The 14408-nt window shown below is 33.8% G+C and overlaps 1 protein-coding gene across 1 annotated transcript in view; it reads left to right on the top strand.

The window, feature by feature from the left end:
• Nucleotides 1–14408, top strand: part of LOC138935434 (monocarboxylate transporter 4) — a 69364-nt gene that overhangs the window by 27175 nt on the left and 27781 nt on the right. Inside the window, exons 5-6 of the mRNA XM_070300009.1 lie at nt 9784–10226; nt 10904–11069. Coding sequence (XP_070156110.1) covers nt 10056–10226; nt 10904–11069 — 337 coding nt within the window. The 5' untranslated portion in view covers nt 9784–10055. The remainder of the gene's footprint in view (nt 1–9783; nt 10227–10903; nt 11070–14408) is intronic.

Below are 14408 nucleotides of genomic sequence, written 5' to 3'. Positions count from 1 at the left end.
AGACAATTTTTGATAAAGAGAGATAGATGTTTTATCTATATATATATATATATATAAATAGAATATGTCGAAATTTATAATTTATCTTAAATTATTTCGCGAGAAACATGTTCGTATGCTACATTGTTACCAACATTGTACGAAATACAGAAATGATTCGAATTAACTGGTCCAATTAGAGTGACAATTAATTACATGTTGTCGCTGCATGCATTTGTAAAGTTGTGAAACTCGTTAATTTTGAAATTGTAGAGAATAAGTGTGAGAATAAATGTTTCCGTATTTAAATTAAGATCTTTTATTTTGCTGCTTTCTATCACAACTTTCTACCGTATGTATTATTTGTTTTTTTTTTTATGTCTAAAGTCGTGCCATATTACAAAACTCATTAAATTATTATTGTCCTGTTATAAAATTATGTAAATCTGTCTCTCTCTCGCTCTCTCTCTCTCTCTCTCTCTCTCTCTTTGCTAATCCGAAACAAACAAAAATAAAAAAGATTTTATTTCAGTTATCTTTATTAAATCACTTTTAATGTTTGCAAGAATAGCTTTCTATTATTATTAAACTGCAATATTTTATTTACTATTCAATCTCGATAGATCCATTTTTAATATAGTCGAAAATTTTTCGAGATTATTATAAAACAAATTGAATTTAATATCAAAAATATTTGAAGTCTGAAGAAACTAAAGTCCTCTCAGCAATTTAAATTTATAATCTTGCAGAATAAAGTTTTTAATCTTAATATCTTAGCAATATTCGTATATACGTAACATTGCAAGTATTTTAATCTATTAACATAGAAAAAAAGATGAAGAGAGAAAACCTTGTAGTAAATTAAATGTGAATATTATGTAATTATAATGGGTTAAACGGAAAGTTCGTATCATTTTTTCGGTCTTCATCCGTTAGCAAAAAACGGCACGAACTTTCCGTTCCACCCAATACATATACTCATTTTTTAAAAAGAAACAAAAGTTCTATCAAAAATATTTGTGCGTAAAACTTTGTTCGATACGTAAGGTAATTCTAAATCATACGGAAAGAAAAGCGATTTTTTTCCAAGAAGCATGCAGAAAAGCGATAAGCCAGCCATAATAACATCAGGATCAACACGCGCATTTCATCCTTTCCGTCATCCTCGTATCTATTTGAATCGCGCCGTGTCGAGAACTTTATCAATTTTTCCGTGATATATATCCACCGATGAGCTCACCGCCCTTATATTCACATCGAAATGTCTCGCGGATTGTTTTGAAACGTATAACGGAGATTTGAAATGATCCAACGGAGAAGCGAGATCGCGTTATGTTTGTAAGAAGTGCAATCTCAATTTAATTAAATTTGAAAAATTGGCAATTTTGAAAGGTATAAATTCCGTAGAGATCGCCGATCGTTTCACGCTTTTGTTCCCCGCTACACATGTATTCGATGTACACGCGTATATCCATCTAACAGCTGTTTGTTACACGCTTCTCGTATATTATCCGAGATCCCCAAATATATCTTCGCGTTTACATTCGCCGTGTAAAACGTAAGCCGACCTAACCCGCATCGATATCACGGCCTGGGTCGGCGTGGGTGTTTTTTGCGACTTTTGGGACATCCTGTACGGAAAGGAGCGTGGGAGAGTAGAGGGTTTCGCGGGATGAAATCAATAATACGCCTCCATTCAAAGCCGCCGTCGATGTCCTTACGGTCGTACGGTGAACGTACCCCGGGATCGGTATCGCGCGTCTCGTTTAACATCTTAATTACCTGTGTTTCGGGAACACTTTCAATCTCGAAGAAGCGCCTGATGTGTAATTAGCAATGATACCCTTGCCCGGGGGATACACGAATACTTGAGGAGCGCGTACATCAATCTTCCGCGAGCCATTCCCGTCCGATGCAATACGCGCTCCAACATAGTATCAGTTTTCTTGAGGCAGGTATCAGTTCGCCAGTAGCATCATAAAATCGAAGATACCTCATTTCTCTCTCTCTCTCTCTCTCGAGCGAGCGAAATATCGAGTAGGGATCTTTATATGGTTGTTTGTTATTCCGTTATCGATTATATGAATCGTTAGGAGCGGTGGGGAAATAATTAGGACGATGGTAAATAAATTTGTCATTGCAATATTCTCCAGTAATACGATTAACGACCGTTATGTTAAAAATGGTAAATTAATAAAACGGCAGATATCGAGTTCGATATCGTTCGGTCGCATGAAGAAATAATTAAAAAATAATAGCTCGCGATTATAAGATAATGTTTATCAGTAGTTCGCAATTACTACGATCAAATCTATGTTTTTTTATTGCAATTTTAAACGTTCTAAACTTTTATTAATCGTTTTTTTATTGATTCGTATCATATTTACTTTTAATATTTAATCGTATAATCAAATAAAAAATAACTTGATTATTGAGGATGGTATTTATATAATATATTGTTCTCTCTCTCTCTCTCTCATAATTGCTACTATTAAATCTAAATTATTGCAGTTTTTTTATTAATCGTACACTTTTCTCTTTTTTCATATTTCATACGCATATTTACTTGGACATTTAAATTCGCGTAGAAAAGAAAAAGAATAATTAAAGAGTATAGTAATTTGATGACTGAGGATGATTTTTTATTTGTAGTTTTTGCAATCGCTGCGAACTTTGAATATCTCTGTATTTTATCGCAGTTTACTGTTAACCGTATACTTTTGTACTTGCTGTATTTCATGCGCGTGTCACATTATACGGAGAAACTGTTTTACATGAGGATAAGTATTTATTCATGCAGATCAGCGGCAGCGCAGATATTCTTCTTTCAATTTCCGCGCAAAGCTCGCCGCAATTTTTAATAGTTGCCAAGTACATGTCGGTTTCTTTTCCACGAGTAACTGTAACTCGGAATGAGAGAAGAGGAGGCTTCGCGTGGAATTTGCAAGTCGATATCGGTTGCTGCAGTTCGTCGTCACTCGCGATTTATTCCCGAACTCATGAATCGCACTCTACCAATCCGATGAAGATGAATAGAACGCGCGCGCGTATCGACAATTAAAATCTATGTCTTAACCATATCAAGAAAGAGAGAGAGAGAGAGAGAAAGCATTTGCAATAGATATGGGTCATTGAACTTTATCGATTGGAGCGCCTCTGAAAAAGATGAGTATCGAGAACACGACACGTTCCCCTGTTTGAATATCAATTTCGCGGGTATACACATTTTACCTTTGTTTAAACGCTTTTTTTTTTTTGCGTGTAGGAAGTAGGAAAAACGATATCGGCAGCTTAAACAAATCTCGACACGAGGATTATTTCCCATGAATTAATAATCAATTAAGAAGATGATTTATTAATTTTGCGTCATTATATTATGCGCGAAAGTAGACGCAATTATTAAAATCATAAACTATCGATCACGCATGTGAGGGGATGTAAATTGTACAATATATTAATATATATCGCAGAGATGCAAATGTTAGTTTATTCTCATAGATTAACGAAAAAATATATTTCATATTAGTACGTGTACATATATTATAATATTTCTATAGGTTTGTTTTTTGTTTTCAAGAAATATACGAATATTTTTATGTAATTTATTTATTACAGATTTATTATTTACAGATGCGCGTTGGTACTAAACTACAAATCTATTTTTCACAAGTACATCTTGAATCATAATAAATATACATTAATTAAAAATTATTTATTTTTGAATTTATAAATATATATTTATAAAAATTGAAATTTCCGTATTTTATTAGATTAGTGACATGTGATATATGATTGCAAGCGCACAGCCTTTGTATCAAATATTCATTATTTTTTGAATTTTACTCTTTCTATTTATTCGCTAAATCGACAGATTGATCGTCAAGCAAATAATTAATCTACAAAATTGTGAGCAATCAATCGGAAAACGTACGATCGCTCGCGTATATATTTAATCGCAAGTGACATATATTTAATCACGAGCGACAGGATATTCATAATGCAACGATCAGCGACAAATGTGTCGAATCGTGCGGTGATCTGTGATAAATAGATAGCTCGTGATACAATAGCTCTCTCTACTTTATTTTGACCGGTCAATGATACATTTCGGCATCAGTTATCTCTTCGAACATATAGGAATAGCCACGATAACGATTCGATCAAACGACGCTAATATAGTCTGTTCAAGTATTTGACGTTTAACGAAACAGTATGATCCAGGTTACAGGCTTTCTTTTTTTCTCATGAATTTTTCTCGTATCGCGTCACGAGCGCACATCCTGTTAGATCGAACATAAATCTGAAGGACTTTTCCGAGCCCTTCGAGAATGGCTTTTGCCTTAATTTCGTATCGAGATATTTTCAATTTTTCAATCTATTCTGAAAAAAATATTAGAGGAATTTGCTGAAAAGCTTAATTATATCTTTGCTCATTTGAGTAAGGATCATTTAGGAAAATAAACGAGTTGATTAAGCCGATGTATTTTGTTGAACTAAAGCCTATGATTTGTAGCTGCGAAATATTTCGTAACTGTGACAGTAGGATTACGACTACGAAATATCTTGTATCTAATGCGCCGCGAGTAGGTTGAATCAGGAAGAACTCCCGCATGTTTTACGGTTAACAGTATTCGCATTTAAACTGTTTCACCTGACATGGTGTCAGTTTCACATTGCGGCCACGTCGGACCAGCGTTTTGTCCCAATTACGGAAGCATCTCGTTTAACAGCACAACGATATCTTATTTCAAACGATACTTTTTCAACATTGAGTTTGACTACAAATTGATTTAAATTTATTTAATTTGTCACGTGCATATTTCGAATACTTGATAAAACATTTTGTTTTTGTTACATATGTGAGGCAAATAATTTTTTTGCGTTTTTTTTTTGGGTGTATGTGCGGGTTTTTTTTTTTTTTTTTTTTTTTTTTTTTTGAGGGGCTGACTTGGAATTATTAGTCTAGTGATATAAATAAAAAATATTTTGATTTATTTATTATCATAGATTATAGGTTGTTATCGTTCTAATTAACACGTATTATGAAAAAACACTTAAAAAATATTTTATTACTTTAGTTTTTAGTCAATGTGGTTGTCACTGTGATAATAATTAATTCGTACAAATCTAAAATGATAATTAGTTTGATTTAATAGAAATAATTAATGGCTTTATATCAAATCAATATAATAGAAGTAATTAATAATGTTCTATTAAACCAATTTATACAACATAATACTGCTTAAAAACATAATATTTATTAAATAAAATTTATATATATATATATAATTATGAGAAAGATTCTATTTAACGAATTAAAAATATATTAATTATACAAAATCGCACGGATAATACGTTATAATATGAGTAACGTGTAATAAAATATTACTTTAATCATTATCTTATATAAATTAATTTATGTAAGACATTAATTAAAGTTAACTGGTTTCACAGATTTTACCTCCTACTAATTTCGTCTTTAGAGAGCATCTGAGAGAATCGCATAATTCTTGATTAATCTTAACTTAATGTTTATGAGAGTGAGCTATATACACGCGGTTGGGAGAGATCTTTTGCTATGATTAAGACAGGTGTCATCGCGCATCCCTGTATGATTCGTGCAACGCATTTGTTTCCGAAACAACTATTGCTCTTGGCACCGTTTCAACTGTCAACTGTCATCCGAGAATGCCTGGCTGGTATTTCGCGCTCCAAGTTGCTCGACAGAGGCTCGAGAGTCGACGGTATCTTTTGCACGCACACCAACACACCCCTCGGGCGAGAGGGATATTTTCATAGAAAATTAGAGGGGGATGATAAGGGAGGAGGAGGCTCGTCGAGAGATGACGATGGTTACACGATCATCTACCGTGGCCGCGCGGAGATGCTCGGGGATGGGATTCAATCTAGTGGGATTACCCACGGCTCGTCCTCTATCGTCTGCTGTCGCGCCGCCCCCACCCCCCCCCCCTCCCCCTCCCCCGCCTGCAACGACGTACCCTTCTATCGGTCTGGTTTTCTGAGCCAGACCGGAATTTCCCGTGTGTCAACACGCATCTTTTCGTCGAGCCCGGCCGCAGAGTGTCTTAATCCTTCGCGCGCCGATAATCTCGCTCGAGAAATAGAGCGATATTAAATATTCTATTTTTGGGATACTTCAACTGTTTAATATATTTCTTTGGAATTTTTAATATTTTATTTTTACTATACAATATATTTTTTAATTTGGTCTTTTTTTTTTGCCAATTTGTACAGATATAAGATAATACAATAATTTCCACCAGTAATATCAATAATATTAAATTATTATAATAATATATTGTTTAAAATTACTTGTTTTTTAACACGCAAAAAATTAAAAAATTTGATGGATTAATTTGCATATACCATTTTATTGATAATTTAAAATTTTCAAGCAGTATCTTTATATATATGTTGATGTTTCTCTTTGAAATCATATTATATCTTTTAACAATGTTTGAAAAAGAGATTGTATGGTTATATGTTTGTACAATCAATATACACGACTGTGTCCATTACACGTATGGAAGAACCTGGCAAAAGCAGTAAAGCAATGTGTAAGCATAGACCATATACAATAAAGCGATTGTGCGTATCCAATTAATTTCGTGCCCGCATGCATAAATGATAATTATATAGCGTCGCTTTATTTTGCGTGGATACTGATTTGTTTTACGATACGCTTTTGCGCATGCTCGCCAATTACAATGTTATTCGACATTAGTTCACCAGCAAATCCAAAACATATTTATCAAGGATATACTCCTCCCTATACTCTCCGAAGGAGTTGTAATAGAACTCCTATTATATGCGAGTGTATCTCGGCAATTATACTGACAATGAGTCGAGCATGATGAAATGCGCTTTTCATTTGTTGTATATTCAGTTCGTTATATATGCGCAACGCATATCTACCCATTTATTTATCTTTTCATTTTTTTTTTGTTAGCATAAAAATCTGCACGTGATATTAATCTGCCAGATATAATTTAATTTTAGATCACGTATACAATTCTTTCTCATATGTTGCACTGTGAATTTAATTTAATTGCGAGGGATAATTAAACATGTAGCGATATGCGGTATATTTGTAATAAAAATAATAAAGGAGCAAATAAAATGCTATATATTCATCTCTCATTAAAGATATACTTAAGTACGATGTATATATCCGGTCGATAATAGAATTCTAGCTATTTCAAGTTATTTATTCAAATGAATACCGAGTTATCCCGTCAACTGAATTTGATTTGTATTTAAAACTCCGGAAGACGAGAGATATTATATTAATATTCCTTTCAGGAAAGATTAAATACTTATCAAAATTATTTTCTCGTATTACTTTTTGGCCTTTTATTAAAGTTACGCCGGATGATGCGGGATTAAAAAATACTTTGATATTGCATCAATAAATATTACATTTTTTTTATTAAAGATTTCTCAAGGATATTTGAAATAACGAAGCGAATGGTTTTTTTTTTTTTTTTTTTTTTTAGGGGAGGGTGGAGGGGAGAAACATACGCGTTGTCGGCGCAATGTCGTGTATTTCTGGAGCTTTTTTCATCCGTTTAACTGCGCCGATTAAAAAACGCTTTGTGAAAGGATTTATGACCGCGGTATTCTTGGGGCCGTTGCGAAAACTCTCCTCTTTCTCGGCACGATGCTCGTCGTCGACGTGAGAGCTGAAATATACGCTGGAGCGGCGAATACAAATCTACCGCTTGTTTTTAACATTTGTATTATTCTTATTTTTGTGAGAGACCATTATATATATATATATATATATATATATATACGGTTATGATATCGAGCTTGCAACAGAGCAAGGCGAAGAATCAACGGTGTGCACGATGGTGGACATAAATCTTGCGAGATAAAAATTGCAGAAGATCCAATGATACGTAGTCTAATTCTAAACATTAAAATAACGCGATTTATTATTTATCATATTTTTTTCGATATATCCAAATGTGATTAGTAAAAATTACTAATAAAAGATTTTTATATTTTCTTGAATTTTCTTTTATTTTTACATTACTATGTATATCTATAAATAAGACAGAGAGCAACAAAGGGTAAATAAATTTTATATTGAAAATTTTCATTCATAAGGCATAGATAGAGTATAAAAATTTGTAAAAGTTTGTTAAATATAATAACGATCATATGCGTAAGGGAGATTATAGAGAATTTATAATTAACCAGATCATTGTCATCATCATAGGCTATATATCCTATGAATATTTCAGAACCAGAAGGGATACAGACTTGTGGTAATGCGGTAATGCATAAATATTAATATAGTTAGATTGATGAAAATGCACCTATTATTTTGATGTACAATGCGATTGAAAGAACACACACGAATGCTTTTAATCTTATTAATTGATTAAAAATTCTTTTTCGTGAATTATATACTTTTAGGGGGAATAACAGAATCGTATAGCATACATATAAATATCAGGATATTTTATCGATCCAACTATTGTAGTTATCTTAGAGTCTTAGCTCGAATTTTCAATTACAATAATTTTTTTATTTATTAATTTTAATTAATAAATATTTGATGGGAGATATTTATGTCGCGTATTTTCTCGAAAATAATATATGAGATATTAAATTTAGGCCGCGTGATTTTCATAAATCGCAAAAGGATTTTTACTGAAAGTGCAAGATTCATTGTTAGTTAAAATTGCGAAACGATCGGAAATTAATTGAATTCGATCGGCGAAATGGTATGTGTTTTCGGCGTATATGGCAATAACTTCAAGCAACATAACTTACGCGTACGTGTCCGTGCGATATGCATCCGGTATCAATTTAATCCTCATCAACTCTCTTCTTGGATGAGTAGATAAAACATTTATTCTATGAATCTTCCCCTATAAACCCAATAAATTTCATCTGCAATGCATATATTTGACATATATTTGATTTTATATTTAATCAGAGTGTCTACTCTCTGGAAATATAGGATTTCTCACGAATTTCCTTTGTACTTGGAAAAATCAGGGAATTCTCATGGAATTTTGTTGGAACTCGGAAAATTAAAAAAAAATTATTCTTCGAATGAGAAATTATATGCTCATCTGATTGGAATAGAAGACAAATCCGAGAGGAATTTATGCGTAAACGTGTATACAGGGTGGGGCATTTATATTGAGACACCTAAATATCTAAAAAATAAAGCAAGATAAAAAGAAATGTTTCAGACAAAAGTTGTTCGGTCGTAAGATGGTGCCATTAGTTTGACTTTGGGTGAAGGTGCTTCGGAGATTTCGATGTCAATCTTGTTTTCTTTAAATGGAAATACCCCAATTTTTTTACATAAATCGATTCCTTGCAATATTCTGCATAAAAAGTTATAGGAGTATGATGGCCAAAAGTTTAATAGTTTACAAGATATTTTATACTTTATTTTATTACTTTACTTCGACATAATTTTACATAAACTATGAAATATCTCATAAAATTATTCATTTTGCAATGATGTTATCTTAATATTTTAAGCTCAAAAAATGAGAGACATCAATTGGTGTAAAGAAAATAAACCAAGATTGACATTGAAATCTCCGAAGCGCCTCCATCCAAAGGTCAAACTGATGGCACCATCTTATGACTCCCTTAGAACCTAACAACTTTTGTCTGAAACATTTCTTTCTATCTTGCTTTATTTTTTAGATATTTAGGTGTCTCAATATAAATGCCCCACCCTATATAACATAATTATTAAATAATTAAAATTACAAATCAGCACAAACGTTTTCTCCTCTTTGCTTACAGACCGAGATGAAAAATATTTTCCTAATTTCGAGCATGCTATCAAATGACTGTCTCCATAATCCGCCGAGACTCGTCTAACCGTTGTCTAGCCCGGAGGAACTCGAGCCGAATTTGACAGTAAGCAAGAAGGATGTAATTTACCTTTCGCCGATCCTCGATGAAACGGGGGTAACGTGACGTGAATAAAGGTAGATCGAGCAAGAGAATAGAAGCGATCGTTGACAACAGCGATGTCGGAAGCGTAAAACGCGGCGCGACTATTCGCCCTGAAGATGCTGGTGGACGACTGCGGAAACGGGATGGGGTGGACTACGGCTAGCGTGCGCGGGGGATGGTCCACCCCGGCAGGATGCAGAAATTCAGCCATGAGCTTCGGCGGCAGCGTGCCGTCCTTGCACCCGACTGGCTCGATGAGATCTTTGCGCTCGCAACATTCTATGCAGGTGAGCGAATAAAGGACCCGACACCGTCCGTTATTATCGCGATTATTAATGCGATAGATCTTTAATTAATATATTCTTTAATCTCTAATTAATCTATTGTCCAATCTCTAATTAATCTAATTAATCTTCTTACAATTATTATTTATTAGTTGAAGTCAGTCAAAGCTTTTTTTTTTTCAATTTTATTTTTTGGAAATAAAATTAGAATTGTAGATAGGGAATTTGTAACATTTTCAATTAAACTAATATTTAATTAAACGCGAATGTTATAATTTTTGGAGGATTTTACTTTGTATATAGATGTAATTTAATTAAATTTTTAATTAAAAATAAATCTTGTTATTTTCATCTGATCGAAAAGTATCAAAGATAATATGATACTTTTAAATGTCAAACATTTTTCAGAGAGGATAATATATGAATTTTTAGTTCAACGCGATTCTGATAGATTACATTAATTCTTTAATTTTTTAATTAGTAGTGATAAGTAATTTCTCTTTGTGTTATGTTTCATCTTAACGTTAATCCGCTCAGAGCAATATTTCGTGATAATAATAATAATAAACATGGATGATTGCATGTCTATATGAATTTCTCGACATCGTGTTTTCTCTCTCTCTCTCTCTCTCTCTCTCTCTCTCTTTCTCAAGCGCTTTGAAAATTGGTCTTGCTTGCAGCCTCCGCCCGAGACACCGCGAAGATGCATACATTGTCATCCGGTACATGTTCCCAGCACCCCCAATAATTACATGCAACATCCTATGCAGTATTATACGCCGACTCATTGTATGGAGGGTCAAAATGGCATGTATACGCCGCATCGTGGAAGTTCGTATCACGGCGGTGAGTTTACTATTCAGTTAATAATTAAGGTTTTCCAAATAATATTGATCATCTTTAAATACTGAGTTTTTGTTATACAGGATTCCAATATTACCGTCTATTTTTTTTTTTGCGCGCGCGCTTACATAATTTAATATTAAAATATATTTTGGATATTATATTATTATTATTACATTTATAAATTTAAATTTAATGTATAACAAGATTATCTCGTTTGTCAAACTTGCGCGCGTTGATATTCAAATAATTAATGAAATTTACTCTCTAATTGTAAATATGCTAAATCTAAATTAATCTAAATTAATACAACATATCTCCAAGAGTTTATAATAATTTCGCGAGTTGTGTATGTAGTTGCGTATGCAAAAATATAAGATACGGTGACACTAGAAATCATATATTGCACAATTTTTAGAGAATTTTCTTATAGAATATTTTCATATCTGCACTTTGTAAGTACTAGATACACATGTATACATTGGACGTCATTTTCTCGTAGAGCATATCGATAACTTTAGAACTGTTAGCGAAAACTATTGTTCAGTTATCATTTCTTTTGTGTCTACACAAAAGCAAAAGCCAAAAGAAATGGGACAAGATGAAAAGGTTGTACGATGAGAGATACGGTAAAATAAAAATCAATTCCACTTAACGGTGCCAAAGCGATACCTGGGAATGCCAAGTTTGATGTATCGTCGAAAATAGTGTCTATCAAAAATGTAGGTCGACCGTTGGTTTTCAATCTCGACCGACGGAGGTGAATCTGACAATGAGTGGTGCGCTCGTACTTTGCCTTACTTCTTTTGTTCGAAAGAATAAACAATTCCTATTGCGAGAGGCGAAAAAATTTTAATATTTTTTTATTTATCGATTAATATAAGAATATAGAAAATATCGATGCGCATACGACTTTACATCAATTTTGATGTAATATAAATGACGTAACAAGAAATAACGAAAACATCATTGATTATCATTTTAATGCGAGACATTTCGGTAAAACTGCACAAAAGGTAACGCACCTCCGATTTAATCGCTACTTAAGGGGAGATTTTTCTGAGTAATTTCCCGCAAAAAATAAGTGGGGGATGGTATTGGAGATTTAGGAGATGTAACAAATTGAAGTTTTACAATTTTATAATGCTTTTTCTCAGGTATTATAAAGTAATATTAGGAAAAGTGAAATTTGTACACGTTGTATCTGTTGTAGAGCAGACGAAAAAGTGTTTGTTTACATTTACGAAATAGGCACACGATCATGAATATTTTGTCAATAATGTGTTTCACCTATATATCTCGCAGTTCGTTAACAGCTATCAACATGCGACTATACAAATTTCTAAGTCTTGTTGAAGATAGGAATAAGTTAATAGTAAACTTTAGTTTTAAATCAGAGATAGGTTTTAATAATACAACGTAAACAAACTTAATTTTTCCTCATTTTATAATATAAAAAGCATTGAAATATTATGAAACTTTAATTTATTATTATCTCCTAAACTAATGCCGTTCCCCACAAATTTCTTACGGGGTATTACTCAGAAGAACCTCCCCTACAACATATTTAAGTGGCAATAAAATCGAAGGTGTATTATCTTTTATGCAGTTTTACCGACATTTCGTACGCAAATAAAAACGGAATTTTTTTTTATACCATAACAGAAAATTGGAAAAGTATCCGCGAGGCTAAAACTATTGTCTTCACATACAATACGTATCCGCGCACATTCGAGAATTCTTTTATATCCGAGCCTCTTGAACATTTATACATTTATTGCAATCAACGCACATTCTCCAGGCTCTTCGCCGCAGGATTTTAGACATTTCGTTTGAATGAGCACACTGCGAAAATGTGTGGCTGTGATTCCACTAAGGATGCGGCACGTTCGCATTTCTTGCGAACGTGCCGCACCTTTTACGGCATCACGAGGGCATCCTCGTAACTCGTCCCACGGCAATTTTGCTCTCTCGGCACCCGGGACCATCCCCGACAATTTCTGTGTCTCACATCATTTTCAGCAAAATACCTCGTGTCGCTCGTCCATTCTTTTTCACTTCTCGCCGCGTTAAAAGGCGCGTTCCTCGCATTACGCGTGCTCTTTCCTTTCGTTCCTCACTTTCATTATGTACCGGGTAATGAAGAATATCTCTTCTTCTCATTGCTAATTTTCTTCTCTAAAAGCGGACGCGTGACGCCTCTCGTTATCAGCGATGATAATATAGCGCCGTACAAATAATCCCCCGTAAATGGTTTTACGCGTTGAACGTTAATAAGCAACAGAGCTCGCGTAGAAACTTATCCACTTATGGATATAATTGGGATTGAATTGCATTGCAATTTAACTCGCGTGACATCGCTGACACAATGACACGATAATTTACAACTGATGTCAAACCGTCATATAACAAACCACACAAGCGAATTAATGAAAAACTACTAAATATATATGAGATACATTCGCAAATTCAGTTTTGTAATTGCGTGGATGAAACAAAGCGATAAAATTAATAATACGCATGTATCAAAGTATATTTTACAGAGTATAAAATGAAAAAAGTTTAGTATATAGAGAATAGCTGAGAAACAAATTCAAAGAAAAAAAGGCGATTTTTTTAATTTTAAATTCTCTCTCTCTCTCTCTCTCTCTTTCTCTCTCTGGAGAAAATATTAATTCTTCTTTATATTTTCAATTAAAATGGACCAAAACATTAATTAAAGAGCGATTAAAATTATTCGATAAGATCGATTACCAAACTCGTAAATTTAAATATGATTCAATATAAATAGATTGAAATTTAATTTTCGCCAAGATGCGTGGGAATATGAAACCTATGGGCGTTACATTTAACGCGGCTAATGGAAAAATTTATACCAACTGGGACGCGACCAACGACGACATATGGTACACGGGTTGCCCATAATTCAGTTAGATTTTTTCCCCTATTGCAAAAAAAATGAAAAAAAAAAAGCGACCGAATCCGTAATCTTTATTTTACGAGACGGAACAAGGCAAACGCCGCTTTTCTATGTCGCGATCGTCAAACCCTTCCTTTCCTTTCGCTACCTGCCCTTTGCGCTCGACGTTACCTTTCAACCCACCACCTTCGCCCTTTCAAAAGTGCATTTACGTAACCCTCGCCTCTATCCTTCCTACCATCGCGTAGTTTCTTTCAACTCGTTTCTTACCCATCTCGCGCCCTGTCTCATGCAAACGATGTTGCCAACCGCAGGGACCGTCGTCGCCGCCCCACGAGCGTCTAACAGCGCTCGCATTGTGCGAAGAAAAATTCGATGAGAAAGGTATTGTCTCGAGTATTAAACGTTTCAATTCAACTCCC

Source organism: Polyergus mexicanus, unplaced genomic scaffold, assembly GCF_030449975.1.
Source record: "Polyergus mexicanus isolate NDT 795.1 unplaced genomic scaffold, iyPolMexi1.0 SCAF_1, whole genome shotgun sequence".
Classification (NCBI taxonomy): Eukaryota; Metazoa; Arthropoda; class Insecta; order Hymenoptera; family Formicidae; genus Polyergus; species Polyergus mexicanus.
The sequence above is the reverse complement of the archived record's forward strand: the minus strand, read 5'-3'. Positions and strand labels throughout refer to the sequence as shown.